The sequence below is a fragment of the Calonectris borealis genome, chromosome 22 (genome assembly GCF_964195595.1).
Source record: "Calonectris borealis chromosome 22, bCalBor7.hap1.2, whole genome shotgun sequence".
Classification (NCBI taxonomy): domain Eukaryota; kingdom Metazoa; phylum Chordata; class Aves; order Procellariiformes; family Procellariidae; genus Calonectris; species Calonectris borealis.
The window spans coordinates 10050746-10069724 of NC_134333.1; the positions used below are offsets into that span (position 1 = coordinate 10050746).

An 18979-nucleotide genomic window follows, 5' to 3' on the forward strand; every position below is an offset into this window, starting at 1 on the left:
ACCCACCCCCATATCCCTCTATGAACATTTATAGCTGATATACTTGTATATACATATAGACACACGTATTTATAGCTATTGATACCTGTGTGGTTTTTGTGTAGCATAATACATGTCCCCTTAGAGTCACCATCCATATGAACATATGAATGAGCGCATGGTTGTGCACATGCATATGTATATGCGTGCGCGCGCTTTCTCTCTCTCTTGTGCGCTCTCTCGCTCTCTCTCTGTCTATAGCTACACCTACAGCTAAATCTAGTCTATATGAACCTAGATATATCATCTTATGTGCATTTGTATGGTCAGAGCACATGCACAATCCAGCATGAGCATGCAAGTATATATGTATGTAATTGTGTAACTCTATGTTTAGCTATCGATATATGGATTTATCGGGGGGGCATGTGAGCACAGAGACACATAGATATGCATGCACATAATCATGGCTAATTGCCCCATATCTGCTCCATCTATACACACGCACATATATCTATGTGTGTGCACTCACATCTATAAGTATAGCTATCCGTTGTACCTATAGCTATATCTTTGTATCTACAGCCATACCTCCCTTCATTTATCTAGATGTAGCTATACATATATTACGTGTGTCTGTATAAGCTGGGTATGCATTGCATTATGTATCTGCTTAGACAGATACCTATAAATTTAGCGTGCGCGCACACACATATAGACACACACACACACACACACACAGAGACACACACACACACACACACACACACAGACATAGACACACAGAGACGCACACATAGACACACGCACACAGACATAGACACAGAGACACACACACAGACATAGACACACAGAGACACAGACACACACACACACAGACATACACACACAGACATACACACACAGAGACACAGAGACACACACACAGACATAGACACACACAGACATAGACACACACAGACATAGACACACGCACACAGACATAGACACACAGAGACACAGACACACACACACAGACATAGACACACAGAGACACACACATAGACACACAGACATCGAGACACACACACACACATAGACACACAGACTAGACACACAGACATCGACACACACACACACACACACACACACACCCCCCCTCCACACACACCCTGCCCAACTCCAGCTCTATAGCTCTGTCTAGATCTACACCTATGTGTGTATCTATATACATCTACTTCTATATCTTTTAGCTAGTTATATACATGTGTATATGTAGCTACAGGCATAAATATCTCTGTGTGTGTATAAATATTTGCATGTGTGTATGTACATATAAGACTCTATATGTAAGTATATCTAACTATATTTGTATACATACGTATGTGGGTGTATAGATATGTATGTATAGGGGTGTGTGTGCATGTTCAGCTAGATAAATAGCGATACTTTTCTATATACATACATGCAACCAAGGCCAAGTACCCTGTAGGTAGCACTACCTAGATTTATGTTTAGATATGTCCATATGTAGCTATATATGAGCATACCTATATATGTCTGTGCATGTATATCTATGCATGTATATGCACGTGTGCGTGTGTCTATGTATGTGTATATATAGGGATATATCTCTATCAATGTATGCGTGTGTGTGTGCACTCTATGCATAATGTGTGTATATGCATATATATATACACACACACGTCTATATCTACAGCTATACCTGTATATGTTTATATGTGTCTATATACGTATTTGTGTATACATTGATCTACATATATGTGTGTATGTATAAAATACACAAATGTAGATAGATGAAATAGTTCTGCATTTATATAGGCATCCATACAACCATATGCCCATTGTCGCATATAGTCTCCAGCCATATGTATGTATGTATGTATGTGTACACACACCCCCCTACACCCCCCGTGTCTGTGCACACACGGGTGCCCGTGGGGCTCCCCGGGGCTCTGCGGGCGGGTGCGGAGCCGCCCCGGGGTGGGGCAGCTGCAGCAGCGCCTTTAAAAGCGGGGCCGAGCCGGGCTGCCCTGGAGCCAGCGCCCCGCCGAGCCCCGGAGCCAGCAGGTGAGTCCCGGCGGGGCTGGGGGAGCGGCCGGGGGGCACCTGGGCACCCGCCGGGAGAGAAGGACGGAGAAGACTTGGGGACCCTCTGGGAGGGACGGAGGGGACTTGGGGACCCGCTGGGAGAGAGGGATGGAGAAGACTTGGGGACCTGCCGGGAGGGATGGAGGGGACTTGGGGACCCGCTGGGAGAGAGGAATGGGGAAGACTTGGGGACCCTCCGGGAGGGATGGAGGGGACTTGGGGACCCGCTGGGAGAGAGGGATGGGGAAGACTTGGGGACCAGCTGGGAGGGACGGAGGGGACTTGGGGACCCGCTGGGAGAGAGGAATGGGGAAGACTTGGGGACCCGCCGGGAGGGACGGAGGGGACTTGGGGACCCGCTGGGAGAGAGGGATGGGGAAGACTTGGGGACCCGCCGGGAGGGACGGAGGGGACTTGGGGACCCGCTGGGAGAGAGGAATGGGGAAGACTTGGGGACCCACCGGGAGGGACGGAGGGGACTTGGGGACCCGCTGGGAGAGAGGAATGGGGAAGACTTGGGGACCCGCCGGGAGGGACGGAGGGGACTTGGGGACCGGCCGTGCCCGGGGCAGAGCACCCCGCTCCCTGCCTGGCAGAGCTCGAGGGGCGGCTGGATGGCGCTTAGGCACATGGCTGAGTTTTAGGCAGTCCTGCGAGGAGCGGGGGGTTGGAGGCGATGATCCTTACGGGTCCCTTCCAGCTTGAGAGAGTCTGTGATTCTAGGGGACTTGGGGACCAGCCGGGAAAGAGGGATGGAGGGGACTTGGGGACCCGCTGGGAGGGACAGAAGGGACTTGGGGCCCGGCCATGCCCTGGGGAAGAGCACCCCGCTCCCCACACGGGTCGTCCCTCGCCGCAGGCTGAGCACGTGCCCCCGGTTCGGGGGCTGCAGCCCCTCCGCTCCCCTTCCCCGCTCAGTCTCTCCGCAGCCATGAAGGTGAAGGTGTGCATCGGCCTCGTCCTCGCCATCGTGGCGACCGCCTGCCTGTGCCGGCCTGCGGCGGAGGCACCGGGCACTGCGGGGGACCCCCGCCGGCTCCCCGCCAGCCTGGTCCGGCGGGACTGGCCCGAGTCCCTGTCCCAGGAGCAGAAGCACCTCATCTCCCGGTTCCTGCCCCACATCTTCGCAGGTACCGGGAGGCGCGGGTGGGCAGCCCTCGGGGGGCCCCGAAAGGCACAGCCCGGCCCCCGCGCCAGCCCCCAGCCCGGGGCAGCTCTGACCTGCTGCCCTTGCCCCAGCAGAGCTGAGTGACCGCAAGGGCTACGTGCACGGGGGCGAGGGGACAGAGGCCCTGCACGACCACTACTACCCCGACTGGATGGACTTCGGCCGCCGCAGCGCTGAGGACTCGGCCGATGCCGCGTAGCCGCTGCGCTGGCCGCGCTGTGCAGAGCACCAGCACGCTCAGTGCATGTCTCTGCCTGCAATAAAGCTTTGGCACTACACCCGCTGCGGCTCACGTCTTTCCTGGGAAGAGCGGGGGGAGGCAGGCAGGGGGCCCCTCCGGCCCCACCAGGACCCGCAGGGCAGAGACCCGTCAGCGCGTGGTGGCGGACACGGCACACGAGCTGCTTTGTGACTTCACATTTATTTGACAGGGGACAGGGCACAGCCTGGGGTGAGGGCCCAGCCCGAGGGAGCAATAGCTACACCCCGAGAAACACCCGCTGCAGGCGGCCCCTGAGCCGGGGGTGCTGCTGCTACAGCTATTCAGTGGGCAGGAAAGAGCTTAAAACCACCATTCTCTTTAAAAGTCAGCCGAGGTGCTGGCCAGGGGCCCAGTCCAGGATGGGAGGTCTCACCCCAGCACACGCGGGGCCCCCCGGGACCACCCAAGCGCAGGCTGAGCGTTGCCCTTTGCTGCAGCAGCCCAGACAGCCCCGAGGGCCGAGCTGCCCCTCGGACAGGCTCAGCAGGAGCAGGAACAGTTTTTATTGCCAGCAATCGGCTCCTGGGAAGGGTCCGTACCCCCACGGGGGGGGTCAGCCCGCACCTCCTGCCCAGAGCTGGCTCCCCCCAGAGCCCCGAGCATCGCCCCACACAGCTCCCTGCGCATGGGACCCCCGCCACAGCGTAACGCAGGGCCAGGGGAGCATCGCGCTGGGGCTACGCAGCACCGCGGGGTTGTGTCCCGGCAGCCAGGGCAAAGCTCCCGCGAGCTGGTGCCGGGACCTCACCAGGAGCTGAGGCTGAAAGCCCGTCCCGTCTCCATTTCCCCATGGACGGGCGATGAAGAGGACGAAGGACGCGTCTTGTCCTGAGCTCGTGGGCTGCGCAGCGCCATCACGTCAGCGCACCCCGGGCGCCCCTGCGCTCTCCCCGGGCGTAGGACATCTCCCCTCTGGCCACCACCTTGTCCAGCCCCAGGCGCCTCAGCTTCTCCACCAGGTTCAAGCTGAAGATGCTGCTCCTGGGTGGGGGGGATCTGTCCTGCCCCCTGCCCGTGGGCAAGGGCCGGGTGTCAGCAGGCTGGGGGTCCCACCACAAGCCCGTCCCTGGCACCAAGGCGGAGATGCCCCGCACCAGCAAGAGTCTGACAAGTCCCATGGGGGTGCTGGGGGGTCCGGGGCCAGGCGCCAGCACGGGAGAAGACTGCTCCAGCGAGGGGCTACCGAGGCTCAGCCTCTCAAGGGGCCCACAAGAAGGCACGACGGCGTTATACAGACTGGAGGGGAAGAGAGAGCAGAGGCAGGGGTCAGCAGGGGGTCCTGTCCCAGCAGATGCTGCTGCAGGGGCCAGGGGGTCCTTGGGCAGAGCAAGGCCCCCTCTCCTCCTTCCTACATGCTCATTCACCTAACAAGCCTCAGGTTGTGGGAGACCCCCCTTGACTGCAGCATTGCCCAAGCACCCCAAAGGTCATAGCACCAAGCTGGGGGGGCTGCAGCCATGCCCCCCACAGCTCCCAGGCAAGCAGGAGGGGATGGGAGGCGGTCGCTGCTCCACAAGCATTTTTCCCAAACACACAGGGTTTTGTCTAACAGTGCACAGTGAACTCCAGCTCACACCGACCCCCAACAAGCCTTGGAGGGGCTCATTAGGGCTAAGCAACAGTGCTCATTAATTAAGGGGCAGGCAGGCTCCACCCGCAGCCCAGCCTGGGGAAAGGTCCTGGTTTGTGCACAAGTCCAGGGAGGAGAAAATCCATGTCCGCTCCCAGGGAAGGCAACTCCCCATCGGCACCAGGAGCAAACGCCCTGCCCCCAGGGAGCTGCTCCGCAGGGTGAGCCCAGCCTCATGCGCCCCGAGGAAGGCTCTTCTGCCCATCAAGGTACTGCAGCACAGAGGCCGGGGGGGACTGGTCCCAGCCCCCCGGGGGGGCCCAGCTCTGGGCACGCAGCCGCTCAAGCAGCCAGATTCGGGGACATTTCAAGTGCCAGGCATCTCTCAGAGCATCAGAGGCTGCAGGTGACCCCCGGCCCGCTGCTTCCTCGAGCTGCACGGAGTCAGGCATGGGGTGAGGAGGAGAGGGTTAGGGGGGATGGGGGGGCTGGGGTGGCGGTGCAGGCAGTGCAGGCGGTGGGGGTCCACGCGCCTTACCTGGGTGTCACCGTGGTGATCTCGGTGGTGGGGTGGAGGATGTGGCAGGTGGTGATGGTGAAGGTAGACAGGGTCTGGGGGAGGTTGTTAACAGAGAGGAACACTGGAAGGGACAGGAAACACCAGGTTAACGGGGAGGGGGGGCACGACACAGGCAGAGGCAGAGAGCAGGGCTCTGGGCACATGAAGTTGGGCTATGAGCTGCCACCGCCAGCAGAAAGCTGCATGCATGGGGCACATCTCCAGCAGCATTTGGGTCCAGCGCTTGCTCAGAGGAGGGGGCTGCGAGCACACGTGGGAACAGGAGCTGCCGTTTCTCCCAGACCTGTCCCTTCCACACGCCGGGGCTGCAGCGGGTGCGTACCGGCGTGACGGCAAGGGCTCACCCCGGCAGGGCGGCTGCAGGAGAACAGCCCTCCTGCAGCTGCAGACGGAGCATCCCCACGGGGACGGACGGGTGGCAGGGACAGGCCACCAGCACAAGAGGGGAGAGCGCGGCGGGGGGCGAGGGGCAGCCTGGGCAGGACAGGGGCATCCCGGGGGCCGCGTCCCCTCCGCCCCCTCGCCCCGCGCTCACCCCCGGGGCGCTCCTTGGGTTTGTCGGGCGTTGAGGTAGGGAGCAGCTGGAAGGAGCTGGTGTCCACGTCATCCTCCTCCAGGTCGTTGAGGCTGTAGACCTCCTCCAGGTCGATGTCCAGCTGCCTGAAGTCTTTGGTGAGCACCCCGGGACGGGGCACCAGGATCCCACCCAGGTTGGGCCGCGCCAGCTGCTGCCAGTGGTGGAGCGTCACAGAGCCTGGGAGGGGGACACAGCCGGGGGGCTCAGCTGGTGTCGTGGGACCCTCCCGGCACCTCCAGCTCTGCGCACCGGGAAGCCACCTCCCCCCCTCACCTTCCAGGGGCTTCACGATCTGCAGCTTGTCGGGCAGGTAGGTGAGGGAGCCGAGGGAGAAGCCAGAGCCGGTGGTGAGCTCCGAGCCCCCCGAGTAGCTGGTCCCAGTGGAGATGATGCTCTCGTTGGGGGTGAGGAAGCCACTGGAGCTCTCCCCGTCCCTCAGCCGCCACAGCTTGTGCTCCCGCTCCACCTCGAAGAAGGAAGGCTCCTCCGAGGCATGGCTCTGCTGCTGCGCCGACAGCCGCTGCACCGCCGCCTCCAGGTCCTGCCGGCCCGGGGCTGCCCGGGGCTCCTCTCCGGCCCCCTCACCCCTGCCAGCAGGCGCAGGGTTAGGGTGCTCGGGGCCACGGTCCCGCACTGCACCCCCCCATGCTGTGCCAGACCCCAGCCGGCAGCGGGCTCTGGCTGCGCCTGCCCTCCCCCTGCCCCAGGCTTGCGGCATTGATTAATGCCCCGGTGTGATCAACACCTTGCCAACACCCCAGCTCCGCCGCAGGGCCAGCAGCTCTGTCCCACCCGGCCCGAGCCCCCGCTGTGGCACTCACTGGGCACCCTCCGAGCCGGAGCAGCTGGTGTGGGGGGTGCTGGCCCCCCCAGAGGGGGCGGCTGACAACTGCTTGGAGCCCGGCACATTGTGAGGAGACTCGGAGCAAGACTTGGCTTTGGCCACCTGGTTCACCGCTTTGACCGTCTCAAAGACGCGCAGACAGCTCCTGCGGGCAGGAAGCAGGCAGGGATGGACCCTCGAGCCAGCCCCCAGGGACACCCCCCCCCAGCCACCGATGCCAGCACTCACTTGTAGTCCGAGGAGGAGCTGTCTGTCCCCTTCCTCATCGTCCCCTTGATCTCAGCTGCCAGTGAGTCCTGGAGACGCGGCGGATCTGGTGTCAGCAGAGGGGAGAGCAGAGCCCCCCGCCCCTCCCGCTGCCCAGCCCTGCCCGCGCCCCCCACTCACCACGGGCAGGAGGCTGGGCGCGCTGTAGCGGCTGACGGTGCTGTTGGGCAGGCTGCGGCTGCGCAGGCTCTTGACCTCCTCCTGGGCTTCCTGCAGCATCCCGCCGCACTCGGCGTACTTCTCCTGCAGGTCCCGCAGCTGCGGGCACGGGCACAGCTCAGGCACGGCCCAGGCGGCAGCGGGGCAGGACCCCCCCCCGGCCGGGCACACCAGCTCACCTCCGTCCGGAGCTGCTGCTGCACCTCCTTTGCCACGGCCAGGTGCTGCTGGAGCTCCTCCACCTCCGAGCCGTACTGCGGGTAGGGGCGGGCAGGTCAGGGAGCGGCGCCCCGCGCCCGCCCAGCACACCCCCGGCACGGGCAGGGGACACTCACCGTGTGGCATTTCTGCTGCAGGTCCACAACCTGCGCCAGGAGCTGGCTGATCTCCTCCTGCTGCCGAGCCGTGTCCTCCGCCTTGCGGGCCAGCTCATCGGAGAGGTAAACGACCTGCCGGCTTGCTTCGGCTGGGGAGGGCCCGGGGTCTGTCACCGCCAGGGCACAGCCCCCAGCCCAAGCAGCGATGCTGGGCAGTGCCTGCAGACCCCAAGCCCGGAGAGGGGCTGCCCCCCGCGCGCCCAGCCCCACGTACAGAACTGCTCCACGCAGTCAATCATCAGCTGCTGCTCCTGGTCCTCGTACTGACAGGTCTCGGTTGCGATGTTGCTGGCCTGGGGGAGAGGGTCGGAGGGGCTGAGCGCAACGGGCAGGACCTCCAGCCGCCCCGGGGGCCAGCTCAGGTCCCCCGGCAGCGAGCAGGGCGTCCCGCCAGCCAGCTCTGCTCACCTCCATGCGAAGCTTCTGGTTCTCCTCCTCCAGGCACTTGAGTTTCTGCTGCAAGGTGTCGTACTGGAAGTACTGCTGCAGGGACAGTGAGGACTCGTGCCGGCGCAGCCTGGGGACAGCAGGGAAGGCGCTGAGCGCCCACAGTGCAGGCAGGATGGGGCTGCCTGCCCAGCCCCCTGCCCACTCCCCCCAGCTCCCAGGCAGGCGTCTGCAGTGACCCAGCTCCGCGGGGCTGGACCCATGGAAGCCACACGAGGGAAGGGAGTGCCAGGCCCAGCGCTGCCCCAGGGAGGGCGATGGCTACAGCCCAACACCTCTGCCCAGCCCCCTGGGAGCAGTCCTGCCCCAGGCAAGTGGTGGGACAGGGACCCCCCCACTCACGGCGTGGAGGTGGCGGAGGTGGGCTCACTCTCCTCTGTCGTGGTGGTGTAGAAGTGGAGCAGGTCGTCCCGCATGGAGACCTCGTGGCGCAGCTGCGCGATCTGGGAGGGGATGGGGCATCAGGGCACGGTCAAGGGGACCACAGCCACCCACGGACCCGGGCCGGGCACGCGGGGGGCCAAGGCCAGGACCCTGCACCCAGGGGCCGTCACCTCCTCTTTGGCCAACTCCAGCTGCTCCTCCAGGAGCTCGTTGCGCTCGGTCAGGCTCCGGTTCTGCTTCAGCAGGGACTGCCCGATGCGCGCTGCCAGCTCCAGGTCCCGCTCCTTCTGCAAGGGGCAGGTCCGTGTCAGCCAGGGCTGGTCCCCTGCTCTGGCCCCTCTTCCCCAGCCCTCGCCCACCCCTGCATCCCTGGGGTGCCACCGGCCCCCAGCCCTCGCACCAGCAGGGCGGGCACTGGCGTACCTCATCCAGCAGGTTGGTGACGGCATCGATGTCGTGGTAGGTCTTCGTGATCCTGACCACCCGCTCAGCGCACAGGACTGGGGGAGAAGGGCGAAGGGTGAACCCCTGCACTGCGGAAGCACCAGCCCGGGGGCTCAGCACCGTCCCCTGCCGCAGCTTCCCATCGGCACTCGCTGCCCGTGGGGTTGCACAGCAGAGGGAATGGGGGTGGCTGCTGCAGGCAGCACAAAGTTGCTCCACGCTGGTCACCAAAAAGGACCTTTTATCTGCTGGGCAGCACCAGCCATGGTGCAGGGCAGAGACAGGCAGGGACACTCACAGCTGTGACAACACCACGGGAAAGGGGCGCTCCCACCTCACCCCCCAACCCTGCCCGCATCTTGGGGCAGCAGGAAAGATGCCGAGCTCCCACCACTCCAGCCCGGACATAGTGCCAGCCCCGCCGCAGGATACACGGACAGGAAGGAGGGATGGGGAAAGGCAGGCAGCAGAGACAGCATCGGAGGTGACATCTCCAGCAAAAAGCAGGCTGGAGCTCCAGAATAAATAGCGGTGGGTGGCACTGTGCAGAGCTGGGCTCGCAGGCAGCGCCCTCTCCAATCTGTCCCCAGCCCCCTCCCCCAGATCCCCCCCCCAGGAAGCCAGCCCTGCCCTAGTTTCTCCCTGGAGATGCTGGCCGAGGCAGAACCAAGCCCATCCTCTCAGGATGCTGCTCCCCACACCCACCCTGATGCCCCTCCAGTTGCAGCGACGCAGCGATCCACACTCTGAGCAACAGGGGCAAAGGCAGCTGCAGGCAGGTTGCCTCAGTAACAGGCAGCTGCCTGCCACGCCAGCACCACGCAGCACTACTCATCGGGCTGGGCCCCAGCTAAAGCCTTGCATCCTCCCCTGCCGCTATCTGGGTCTCTGGCAGGGAGAGGTGGTGTGAGGACGGGGACGTCTGTCCCCCCCGGCACCAATCCTGCCAACTGCGCCTGCAGAAGCTGCCAGACAGCGCCGGGCACGCACCCAGATGGCAGCGCTGGAGCTGTGCAGTGGGAGGGAGCTGGCAGCGAGCGCGAAGCCCCAGGCCCTGCCGGCACCACACAGCCGTTCCTGATGCTCCCTTCTGATGTTCGACTGCCCCAAGGCACGTGCCTCAGTTTCCCCTGGCAGAGCAGCGCTGGCTGTGCTCAGGGCCTCGACCTGCATCCCCAGTCACGGCCGCGCTCCCCAGCTGGGCAGACAAAGTGGGTTAACGGGAGAGGCTCAGCCACACAAATCCCATTACGCCGCCCCAGCTGGGGTTGTGTAATGGTGTGCACGTTGCCATGGCAATGCCCCCACCCGCCACCCCCATCCCATCCCTACTGCCCTGGGTGCTGGCCCCACACCCGAGCGGGCACACACCCCAGCAGGCACATCCACAGGGAGAGGGGCCAATGCCAACCTCAGCCTCGTCCCCCCTCCCCACAACCCAGCAGGGCCTGCTCCCTGCAGGGGTCCCCAACTGCACCTCATCAGGCCACTGAGCCGTTAATTGGAAATAATTAGAGCATGAGCATCGTTACGGTTTGAGCAAGTGGCAGGCCCTGGGAGACACTGGGGGCTGCAGCACTGGCAAACACGTAAACACCCGCCCCATCCGCGGGCCCGATCCAGCGCGATGCGGGGACCAGCACAATGCGGGGACCCGTGCCCACGGGAGGGCAGACCCCCAACCCCACGGGCACACGCAGACCTGGCGGGGGCCCCTCGCCCCGTCCCTCTGCCTGCTCCCCGCCATCACCGGAGCGGGGACAGCCCTCCCTGGGGTCAGGGTGACCCCGGGGGCCCCCAAGGGACCAGGTGGCAGCTTCCCTGGGACGGAGCACTGCGAGCGGGGCCGGGGCTGCCCACCCCGCAGCAGGGACGGGGAAACACACGGACGGGAGGGGCGACAGCACCCGCCCGGGGGAGAGACCCCGGCCCCGGCCCCCCCGCCCGCTCCGGAGCAGCCCCAGCCCCGCTCCGCGCACCCCGGGGCAGGACCGGGCCGGGCCGCCCTCACCTTCCTCCAGCTCCCGGGCGATGGGGTCGGCGCCGCCGTCCCGCTCCGCGTTCCCATTCAGCTCGTCGTAGGCGGCGGGGCTGCTCCAGATCTCCATCGTGCCGAGCCGAGCCCACCGCAGCCAGCCCAGCCCAGCCGGCCGCTCCCGCCCCTATTTATAGGGTCGCCCCGACTGCGCGCACCTGCCCGGGCGCGTCCCGCCGGGGCCGGGGCCGGGGCCGGGGGCGGTGCCGGGCGGGAGCGGGGCGGGGGCGGCGGGGCCGGGGGGGGCCGGGGGCTGCCCGGGGCTGCCCGCTCCCCACGCCGCGCCGTGCCGTGGCGTGGATCGGCTCGCTGCGGCTGCCCACTCCCCCGGGGCGCCCTGGGGACACGCTCCCCATCAGGCATCCCAGGACCAGGCTCCCGTAGGGCACCCCACGGACACGCTCCCCATCAGGCACCCCAGGAACCGGGCTCCCAGTTGGGGCACCCTGGGGACCCATCAGGACAGTCCTGCTCAGCCCTGGGGTGCTGGTGAAGCTGGGCTCTGTGTCCCACCTCCCAGCCCCCAGCCCATGGACACAGGGGGGTCTGGGCACATGGGTCCCCATGGATGGTGCCGAGCGCCAACTGCTGAGAGGGGACACTGGGGGGTCACTGGTCCCTGACCAGTAGCTTTGCAGGGCTGACCCCAGACAGATCATGCACAAACAGTTTCTGCCCCTTAGGAGGGACAGGGAGAGGTTTCGGGTCCTTCATCCCAAACCCAGCCTGTGTGCAGGGCTGGGGTCCCCGCGATGGTCAGGTTACGCCACAGTACGGCCTTTGCCAAAGCTCCCTGCTCTTCAGCTGGCCAGCCTTGCTCCTCACCCCAAGCCTGTCCCCAGGCCTGGGCCCCCCATTGTGACCAACAGAGCTCACCCCAAATCCTGCACGCTCGGGTGCCCGGTGCAGTGCTGGGACACACCGGGTCTGTGAGCCGGGAAAGGGCTTTTCCGTCCCCCTCCAACCTGCCCCGCTCAACACCCCGTTACTCTGAGCGTGGGCTGGCAGGAGCCTGGCCCCCCCATGTCCAGTCCAGACTGCCCCGCGCTCCCTGGCTGGCACCCTCAGCTCCCCCACAACCACACTTGTGCAGAAGCAGCACCGACGCAGGAGAGCTGAATAAATCATGCTGTGCTGAATTATGGAGGAGCTGGCTGGCACGTAGCACAAGCCTCGCAGGCAGGAGGGCAGCGGGGCTGCGCCGAGGACCCCATGCCACAGCACCACGGTGCGCTGAGCGCGATGCTGGTAATGCCAACATACCAGACACACTGCCGGGCCCCATCACCTGCCCCAATGCAGTTCCTCGTTAGTACCGAACTAATCGATGAATCAACGAGGCTGGGGCTGAAGCTGCCCCTCAGCAACACACAGTGCCTTTATTTGCCTGTTGGACTCCCACCCGCTGGGATCCTGACCCCAAACCATGTCCTGCCGTAACCATTGGGATCCTCCTGGAGCTGGGGCTGGAGCCAGGCACCCTCAGTCCCAGCCTCTCCCTCCTCCTTGCACTGCTGTTTCTCTCCGGGGATGGCAGAGTGTGGGGGCAGGGACCCGGCCAGCTCACCTGGGCACCCACCCCCGGGGACTGCAAGGACACAAGCGTGTGTCTCGGCACAGACAGGCAGGAGCTGCTTCTTCCTAATCCCCTGCCCCGGGATTTGCTCTTCTGGGCAGGTCCCCCGCGTCTCTGCGCAAGCAGATTACAGGGGGCTATTTCTGACGGCAGCTTAAAGGTTTGGGTAAAGGGATGAGGCAGCGCGGGTCCCCTCCATGCCGGCACATGCAAACGGCACCGGAGGCATGGAGAAACGTGACCCGCGGGGCTCCCGGGGCCGAGCACGGCTGTCCCCACGGAGAGGGGATGGGGGTGCCCGGGATCCTGCTGAGCCAGGTGTTCCCTGCCCCATGGCACGCAAACAGGGTTTGGGGATCAATCCCTTGCACTGTCACTGCAGGGTAGGGGGGTGCTGATGGCCGGGGGGGCTGCACCCCACTGCCTGCTGAACAGGGAGGGGAGCAGCCGGATGGGGAAGGCTGCGAGCACGGGCAGGGCACGACGGGGGTTTGTCCCCAGCCCAGCCTGTCGCAGGCAGGGGGGTGGGAGCCGGGCTGGCAGCGGGGCCAGGCCCTCAGCCCCATCTGTCTCCTGCTGCCCCAGGTCCATCCCCCAGCCCCTCGCTCTAATCCTGCCCCTGCCACACGTGGGCCAGAGGCAGAAGCAAAGCAGAGATAATCCGTCTGTGCCCCCCGCTGAACCCCGACCCCATGCCAGGAACAGGCCTTGACGCACCGCTGTGGGCATCGCCCCTGCCCGGCCACTGGGGCCTTTGCCGGCAGCAGCAGTCCCGCGCCCCCCTCGGCCGCTCCAGGCTGTCATGTTTGGTGGGGCAGCAGCACTGGGGGCCATCGGCGCACCCTCCACCGTCCCCCCACCAGTCTCCCAGCCCGGGGTGCCCTGGCGCAGTGCAGGGGGAGCAGGGATGTGCAGAGGGTCCCTGGAGATGACAGTGGCTCTCTCGAAGCATTTGGCTCGGCTCAGCAAGAGCTGCTCCCAGAATTAGCCCAGGATGTTCCAGGCAAGGAAATCCAGCCCGTCAATCCCGTTAGCGGTGATTAGCTCCCGCGCTGCCCCTCTGGCCCTGACCCAGCCCGGCCTGCGCTGCCTGCACCGCTGCCTGCACCACTGCCTGCACCCCGCTGCCCTTGTCGGCCCCATGGCGCGGGACAATGCACTCACGGAAATACTGCAGGGTCTCCTCGATCTGCTGGGGGGTGAGGGGGGCCGCAGGCTCCGGGGGGCCAGGGGGGGCACGCAGCCAGTCGTCATGATCGTAGCCGAAGACGGTGTCAGCCCGCAGCGTGTAGCGGGGCAGCTGCTCGCCCAGCAGGCTGATGATCTCCACCTCGGGGACGTCGCCGCCGCACAAGTCTGGGGGCAGAGGGGCACGGCATCAGCCGAGGGTGGGGGGCACCCAGGAGGAAGGGGGTGCGGGGGGGCCATGGCAAGGGAGTGCTTCAGCCCAGTCTGTCCCCTCGGGGTTTGCGGCTGGTGCCACCAGCTGGGTCTGTCCCCACAGCCACTCGTGTGGGGGACTGGGTGTCCCCCCGCAGGGTGGCACACAGGACCCCGGTCCCAGCTCTCCCCTGCCCCCCCCTCACTCGCCCGCTTTCTGCGGGCAGGGTCCTGCTGCCACCTCCTGGCCACGCTCTGCCCGGCCGAGCGGCGCTGGGGACAACGGGCCAGGGATGCCGGCGTGGGGCGAGGGGTGCCGGGTCGGTGGCTCAGCTCCGGCCAGGGGATGAGGACAGAACGAAGGACCAGCCCGGAGCTGCCCCAGCTCCTCACCCCCGTCCTCAGGGCCACCCACCGGCGCTGCCCGACTCTACCCACCGGTGATGGTCGCAGCATCGCGGCGTCCACCCGTGGCCAGCCCGTGGGGCGTGGGGCCGGCGTGGGGCAGGGCAGTGGCGGGCGAGTCAGGGCTGGGCCGGAGGTGGCGGGCGGGCGGGCGCTGGCCGGGGGGGGTCTCTCGTGGGACCACGGTGTCCAGTTTGGCTGGCGTTACGTGGGGGGGCCGGCTGCCATGGGGAGAAGCACCTTCCGCCCCGGCTCCCTGGAGCGGCGCTGGCGGGCAGTAGGGTCCCTTCTCCGGCCCCTGCCTGGGGAGAAGGAGCTGTAAGGGTGACGCTCTGGGGACTGGGGTCACATCCTGCAGCCCAGCCACACAAATGCTCAAGCATTCACATGTCCCCTGGCATCCTGCTGGCTGGCCAAGCCCCCCTCCCCGGGGGCAGCACCTGCCAGGCCCGGGGGGCCTCCGCCTGCTGCCGAACGTGGAGCAGTTTTGGGGATGGCACCAGGTCAGCATACCTGCTCAGCACCGTCTCTGCAGCAGCCGCTACATGATGCAGGGGCCTCAGCACCAAAGCAAACACTTGATGATGTCCGGATCAGCGCCAGCGCCAGACAGGGCAGAGGATGCTCCAAAAGGACCGGGCGGGACCCTGCTCCCCCCAGGCTGGCAGCCGGGTCCCTGCCTGCGGAAGCGGGCAGGAGAAGGAGCCGTACAGCTGCTTGGCAGTGGGCGGACACGGCTGTGGTGCCAGTGGCTCTCGCGGGAGGCCTCAGGAGCCCCACCTTGGAGAGCAAAGTTCTGCTGCAATCCTCCACCCCATCAGTACCAGGATGCGGAGCAGGGACCTGCTGTGTCACCCAGGGCAGGGCTGGGCAGCATCCACGGCAGTCCTATCCCAGCCATAAACACATCACACGACAGGCCATAAAACCAACACATTCCTGCTCTCCTACCACCTCCAGTGGCCCTGGCTCGGGCTGCAGCCACTGCTGGCACTGCTGCCCCTCTGCCCTGTGGGGTAGGAACCTCCCGCACAAGCCCCATGCCCCCACCTCCGCCCCCGCTCCCACCTCCGCTGCAGTGGGGGCTGCAGCACAAGCAGACCCTTGTCCCTGGGAGCAGGTTCATGCCAGGGCATCGCTGCCCTCCCTCCCGGCATGTGCTCATGGCTGCTGGCACATCCACAGCACCCAGGCGAGGCCACCCTGCACATCCCTGCGGTGAGTCGGATCCTCTCTGGCACACGGGACAGGCACGAGGCAGCAGGGACACCCCGAAGCACACCTGCAACCCCACAGCCCTCTGCCCCATGGCACCAGGACCACCAGAGCTAGGTGGCTCAATCCTGCACTGTGCTACCCAGAGAACAGCTCCCCAGCCCCAAACCCACAGACCCTCTCCCTCCCCACTTCTCCCCAGAGAAGGAAGGGGACCCACCGTGCCGAGGTGCCAGGCTGCCGCTGCCCCGCTCCCCGCGCGGCCGCTGGCTCCAGGGAGGGAGCCTGGCTGGTGAGTCAGCGCTCGGCCGGGGCTGCCAGAGCCCTGCGTCTCCTTTTGGCCCAGCTCCTGCACGTACATTAACTCTCCCCACGGGGGACCTTGTTCAGACATGTGTGAGCAGCTCCCATCGCCTCGGACTGCACTGTCCCCCCAGCCACCAGCGTTTGGCTGCCGGATGACCTGGGGACCTGTCCCACGGGGCTGGTGGGGAGCTGGACGAGAGCAGGAGGACGGTGGACCCGGGGCACAGCACAGCGGTGGTGGGCCAGGAGAAGTGGGGCCCTGGCTCAGCCCGCGCCTGGGTGCACGTGCAGACCTGTGCTCACTGTTCTCTGCCCTGCCCCGATGCCGTCATGCAGCTCCTGCCCGGGCACCTCCCTGCCTGCGCAGCCTCGCGGCAGGGCCGGGCTGGGCTCGACCCGAAGCCCCTTCCCCACCCTGCACCCGGGTGCCGACGCTCGGCAGCAGCTCAGTGGCACTGGGGCGGCTGGGCTCGCTCCGGGCTGTTTTTTCCCCTCAGCTGTGGAGGCAGGAGACCGGGGCTGGCGAGGGGAGGCTGCTCGGAGCAAGGAGTCTCGGCGGGGTGCAGAGCAGCAAGGCCAACACGCGGGGTGAGGGTGAGGATGAGGTGGTGGCTCAGTCCCACCGCTGGGATGGGGGTAACTGCAGTCTTGCCCTGCCCCAGCCCAGGGGACGTCCCCAGAGGGGTCCCTGCAGAGCCCTCCGGGTTGGGGCTGGGAACGTCCCTGCTGTTGTGCAGGGATGGGTACGGACACGACCAGGCTGCGGCTCCCACATCCCATTCGATCCCATCCCGATGCTCAGGTGACTCCAGCATCTGCCTGAAGCATTGTTCAGAAATGGGTCTCTCCCTGCACCTGAGGCCGTCGGGGGATGGACTCCTGCCCCAGCAGTCCACCCTGCCTGCTGCCTGGCTTCCCAGCCGAACAGGCTCCACAGCCCAGAGCTCAGCTCCGTCGCCTTTGCTGTGTCGTGACCCCCCAACACCTGACGCTCTACCCCTGCCCAGACCTCGCCATGACTGACCACACCATGGGTTCCACGCGCCCAGGGGACTGAGCCCTCTGTTCCCTTCCCCCTGCGGAAATATCAGCAGCGTCAGCCTCTTCCCACAGAGCTGGAAAACCCTCCCCGTTCCCGCGCAGACTTCCTGGTTCAGGCACCAGGGACCAGACACAGCCAGACCCCAGCCACCGCCGCCAACCCCCTCCCTAGCCAGCCACTGCTGCCGCCAAACCGTCCCCCAGGACCCCGGGACCCCGTCCCTGCCGCAGGCCCCGACCGCTAACGCCGAGGGAGCGGGAAATCCTGCCCAGGCGAGAGGCAAAGGCTTCGGCAGTGAAGTGTGGAAATGTGTCGGAGGGTGTCGGAGCCCACGAGTGGGAGCGGGGCTGCGGGGGGAGCTGAGCACCAGGAGAAAGGGCAAGACGAGGCAAATTCTCCGGGGGCTCCAGCAGCCACTGCCTGAGACACTCCCGGGGGACCGGCGGGGACCGGGTGGGCACGGCCCGGGGCTGCTCAGGGACTCGGGGTGCCCGGAGGTGCCGGGGCTCAGTGCACCCGGGGGAAAGCGGGACACCGGGGGGGAGCTGGAGGCACAGAGCACCCGGTGACAGCGGGGACCCGGTGCACCCCGGAGGGGGGGCGGATACCGGGAGAGCCAGGGGCTCGGTGCACCGGGGCATGCCAGGGAGCAATAAGTCTCGGTGCAGCAGGGGGTCCCGGGGGGCGGCGGGTCTCGGTGCAGCAGGGGGTCCCGGGGGGCAGGAGCAGGCGCTGCTCCCGGGGCGGAGGCGGCGGCGAGGCCCTCGTACATCGCTCCCGCGGTCCGCCGGTAACAAAAGCCACTCCCCGGGCAGGTGCGGAGCGCGGCCGGGCATGCCGGGACCTGTAGTCCGGGCCGCCGCCTCCCGGGGTGCTCCCCCGGCCCTCCCCGCCCCGGGGGGTTGCAGCTCTGGGGCAGATGCTCTGGGACATCTCTGGGCTCACTGGCACCTCGGGGACAGCCAGATCCGACACTGAGAGCATCCCCGATACCTGCAGTGGGGCTGGCTGGCAGCCCCGAGAGGGGCTCAAGGCTCGGCGCAGCCAAACCCCCAGCCCAGGGCACACAGGGCTGGAGCCCCGTGTCCCACATCCACCCAGGCGCGGATGCTTGGGGTGCAGCAGAGTGCTGGCAGCTCGGCTGGTGTCCGTGGGGACAGGGGTGAGACATGGCGCAGGTTGGGAGCAGGAGCACTCCATCCACTCCTCTGAGTCGCCCTGGGGACCCACCCGGCAGGGCAGCAGAGCCTGCACCCATGGAGAAGCAGATCTGGGTGCACGAATGCTGTCCCACACTTCACAGCCCAAGGAGCAAGGGCTGGCCTGGCTGGATCGCCCGCCCCCCCCCCGCACAGGGGGCTTATTCCCATTGCCTGTCACAGATCTGGCAGCGGCTGCAGCAGGCAGTGGGCTGCCTGGCCCCCCAGCCTCGTCCCACGAGCCACCCCGGTCCCGCTGCCCTCCGGAAGCGCGCTCGGCCCTGCTGGGGCTGCCCGGAAAGCGGCTGTTGTTTTGCTCGTCCCTGGTCCTGGCACGGGCCGTGGCAGGAAGCGCAGCCGCATCCCTGCTGCACCGGGACTTGGCCGCGGCCGCGGGGCTGAGCTCAGCGCAGGATGTTCCCCTGAGCCAGCGGGACAGCACTAGAGCCAGCCCCGCTTCCCAGGCCCGCTCCTGCTGCCTTTGTCCCTGGCTCGCTCCTGCCCTAGCCCAGCCTGCCACCGGGACTGTCCGGGACCGACCACGGCACACCATGATGGATGTGCAAACCTTCACGTCCCACCACACTCTGCTGCAGCCCGGGCCCTGTGCGTGGTGGACATCCACCTCCCCGTCCCCCCCGCCTCCCTCTGCGGCACGGCTAGGAGCTGCAG

At 65.8% G+C, this 18979-nt stretch overlaps 3 protein-coding genes across 4 annotated transcripts in view; 2 read left to right on the plus strand and 1 right to left on the minus strand.

Moving 5' to 3' along the window:
- Positions 1 to 1998: 1998 nt before the first annotated feature.
- Positions 1999 to 3513, plus strand: LOC142091994 (gastrin/cholecystokinin-like peptide). Of its 2 annotated transcripts, none has more exons than XM_075171668.1 (3): positions 1999 to 2049; positions 2989 to 3200; positions 3313 to 3513. In XM_075171668.1, exons 2-3 carry the CDS (start codon positions 3002 to 3004, stop codon positions 3435 to 3437), a joined length of 324 nt encoding a protein of 107 aa, XP_075027769.1. In that variant the 5' UTR covers positions 1999 to 2049; positions 2989 to 3001; the 3' UTR covers positions 3438 to 3513. The 2 variants fall into 2 exon arrangements, with proteins under 2 accessions (XP_075027769.1, XP_075027768.1); XM_075171667.1 differs by having other exon boundaries at positions 2034 to 2049; positions 3000 to 3200.
- Positions 3514 to 3648: 135 nt separating this feature from the next.
- Positions 3649 to 11257, minus strand: HAP1 (huntingtin associated protein 1). Its single transcript, XM_075171626.1, has 15 exons — positions 11161 to 11257; positions 9129 to 9205; positions 8876 to 8992; positions 8664 to 8764; positions 8283 to 8391; positions 8089 to 8167; positions 7833 to 7963; positions 7677 to 7751; positions 7459 to 7596; positions 7300 to 7367; positions 7049 to 7216; positions 6501 to 6814; positions 6186 to 6404; positions 5609 to 5711; positions 3649 to 4736 (listed from the first exon to the last, which is right to left on the minus strand). Exons 1-15 carry the CDS (start codon positions 11255 to 11257, stop codon positions 4355 to 4357), a joined length of 2178 nt encoding a protein of 725 aa, XP_075027727.1. The 3' UTR covers positions 3649 to 4354.
- Positions 11258 to 14102: 2845 nt separating this feature from the next.
- NKIRAS2 (NFKB inhibitor interacting Ras like 2) overlaps positions 14103 to 18979 on the plus strand; it is a 141424-nt gene continuing 136547 nt past the window's right edge. Inside the window, exon 1 of the mRNA XM_075171663.1 lies at positions 14103 to 14114. The gene's annotated coding sequence lies outside the window, so the exon portion shown is untranslated. The remainder of the gene's footprint in view (positions 14115 to 18979) is intronic.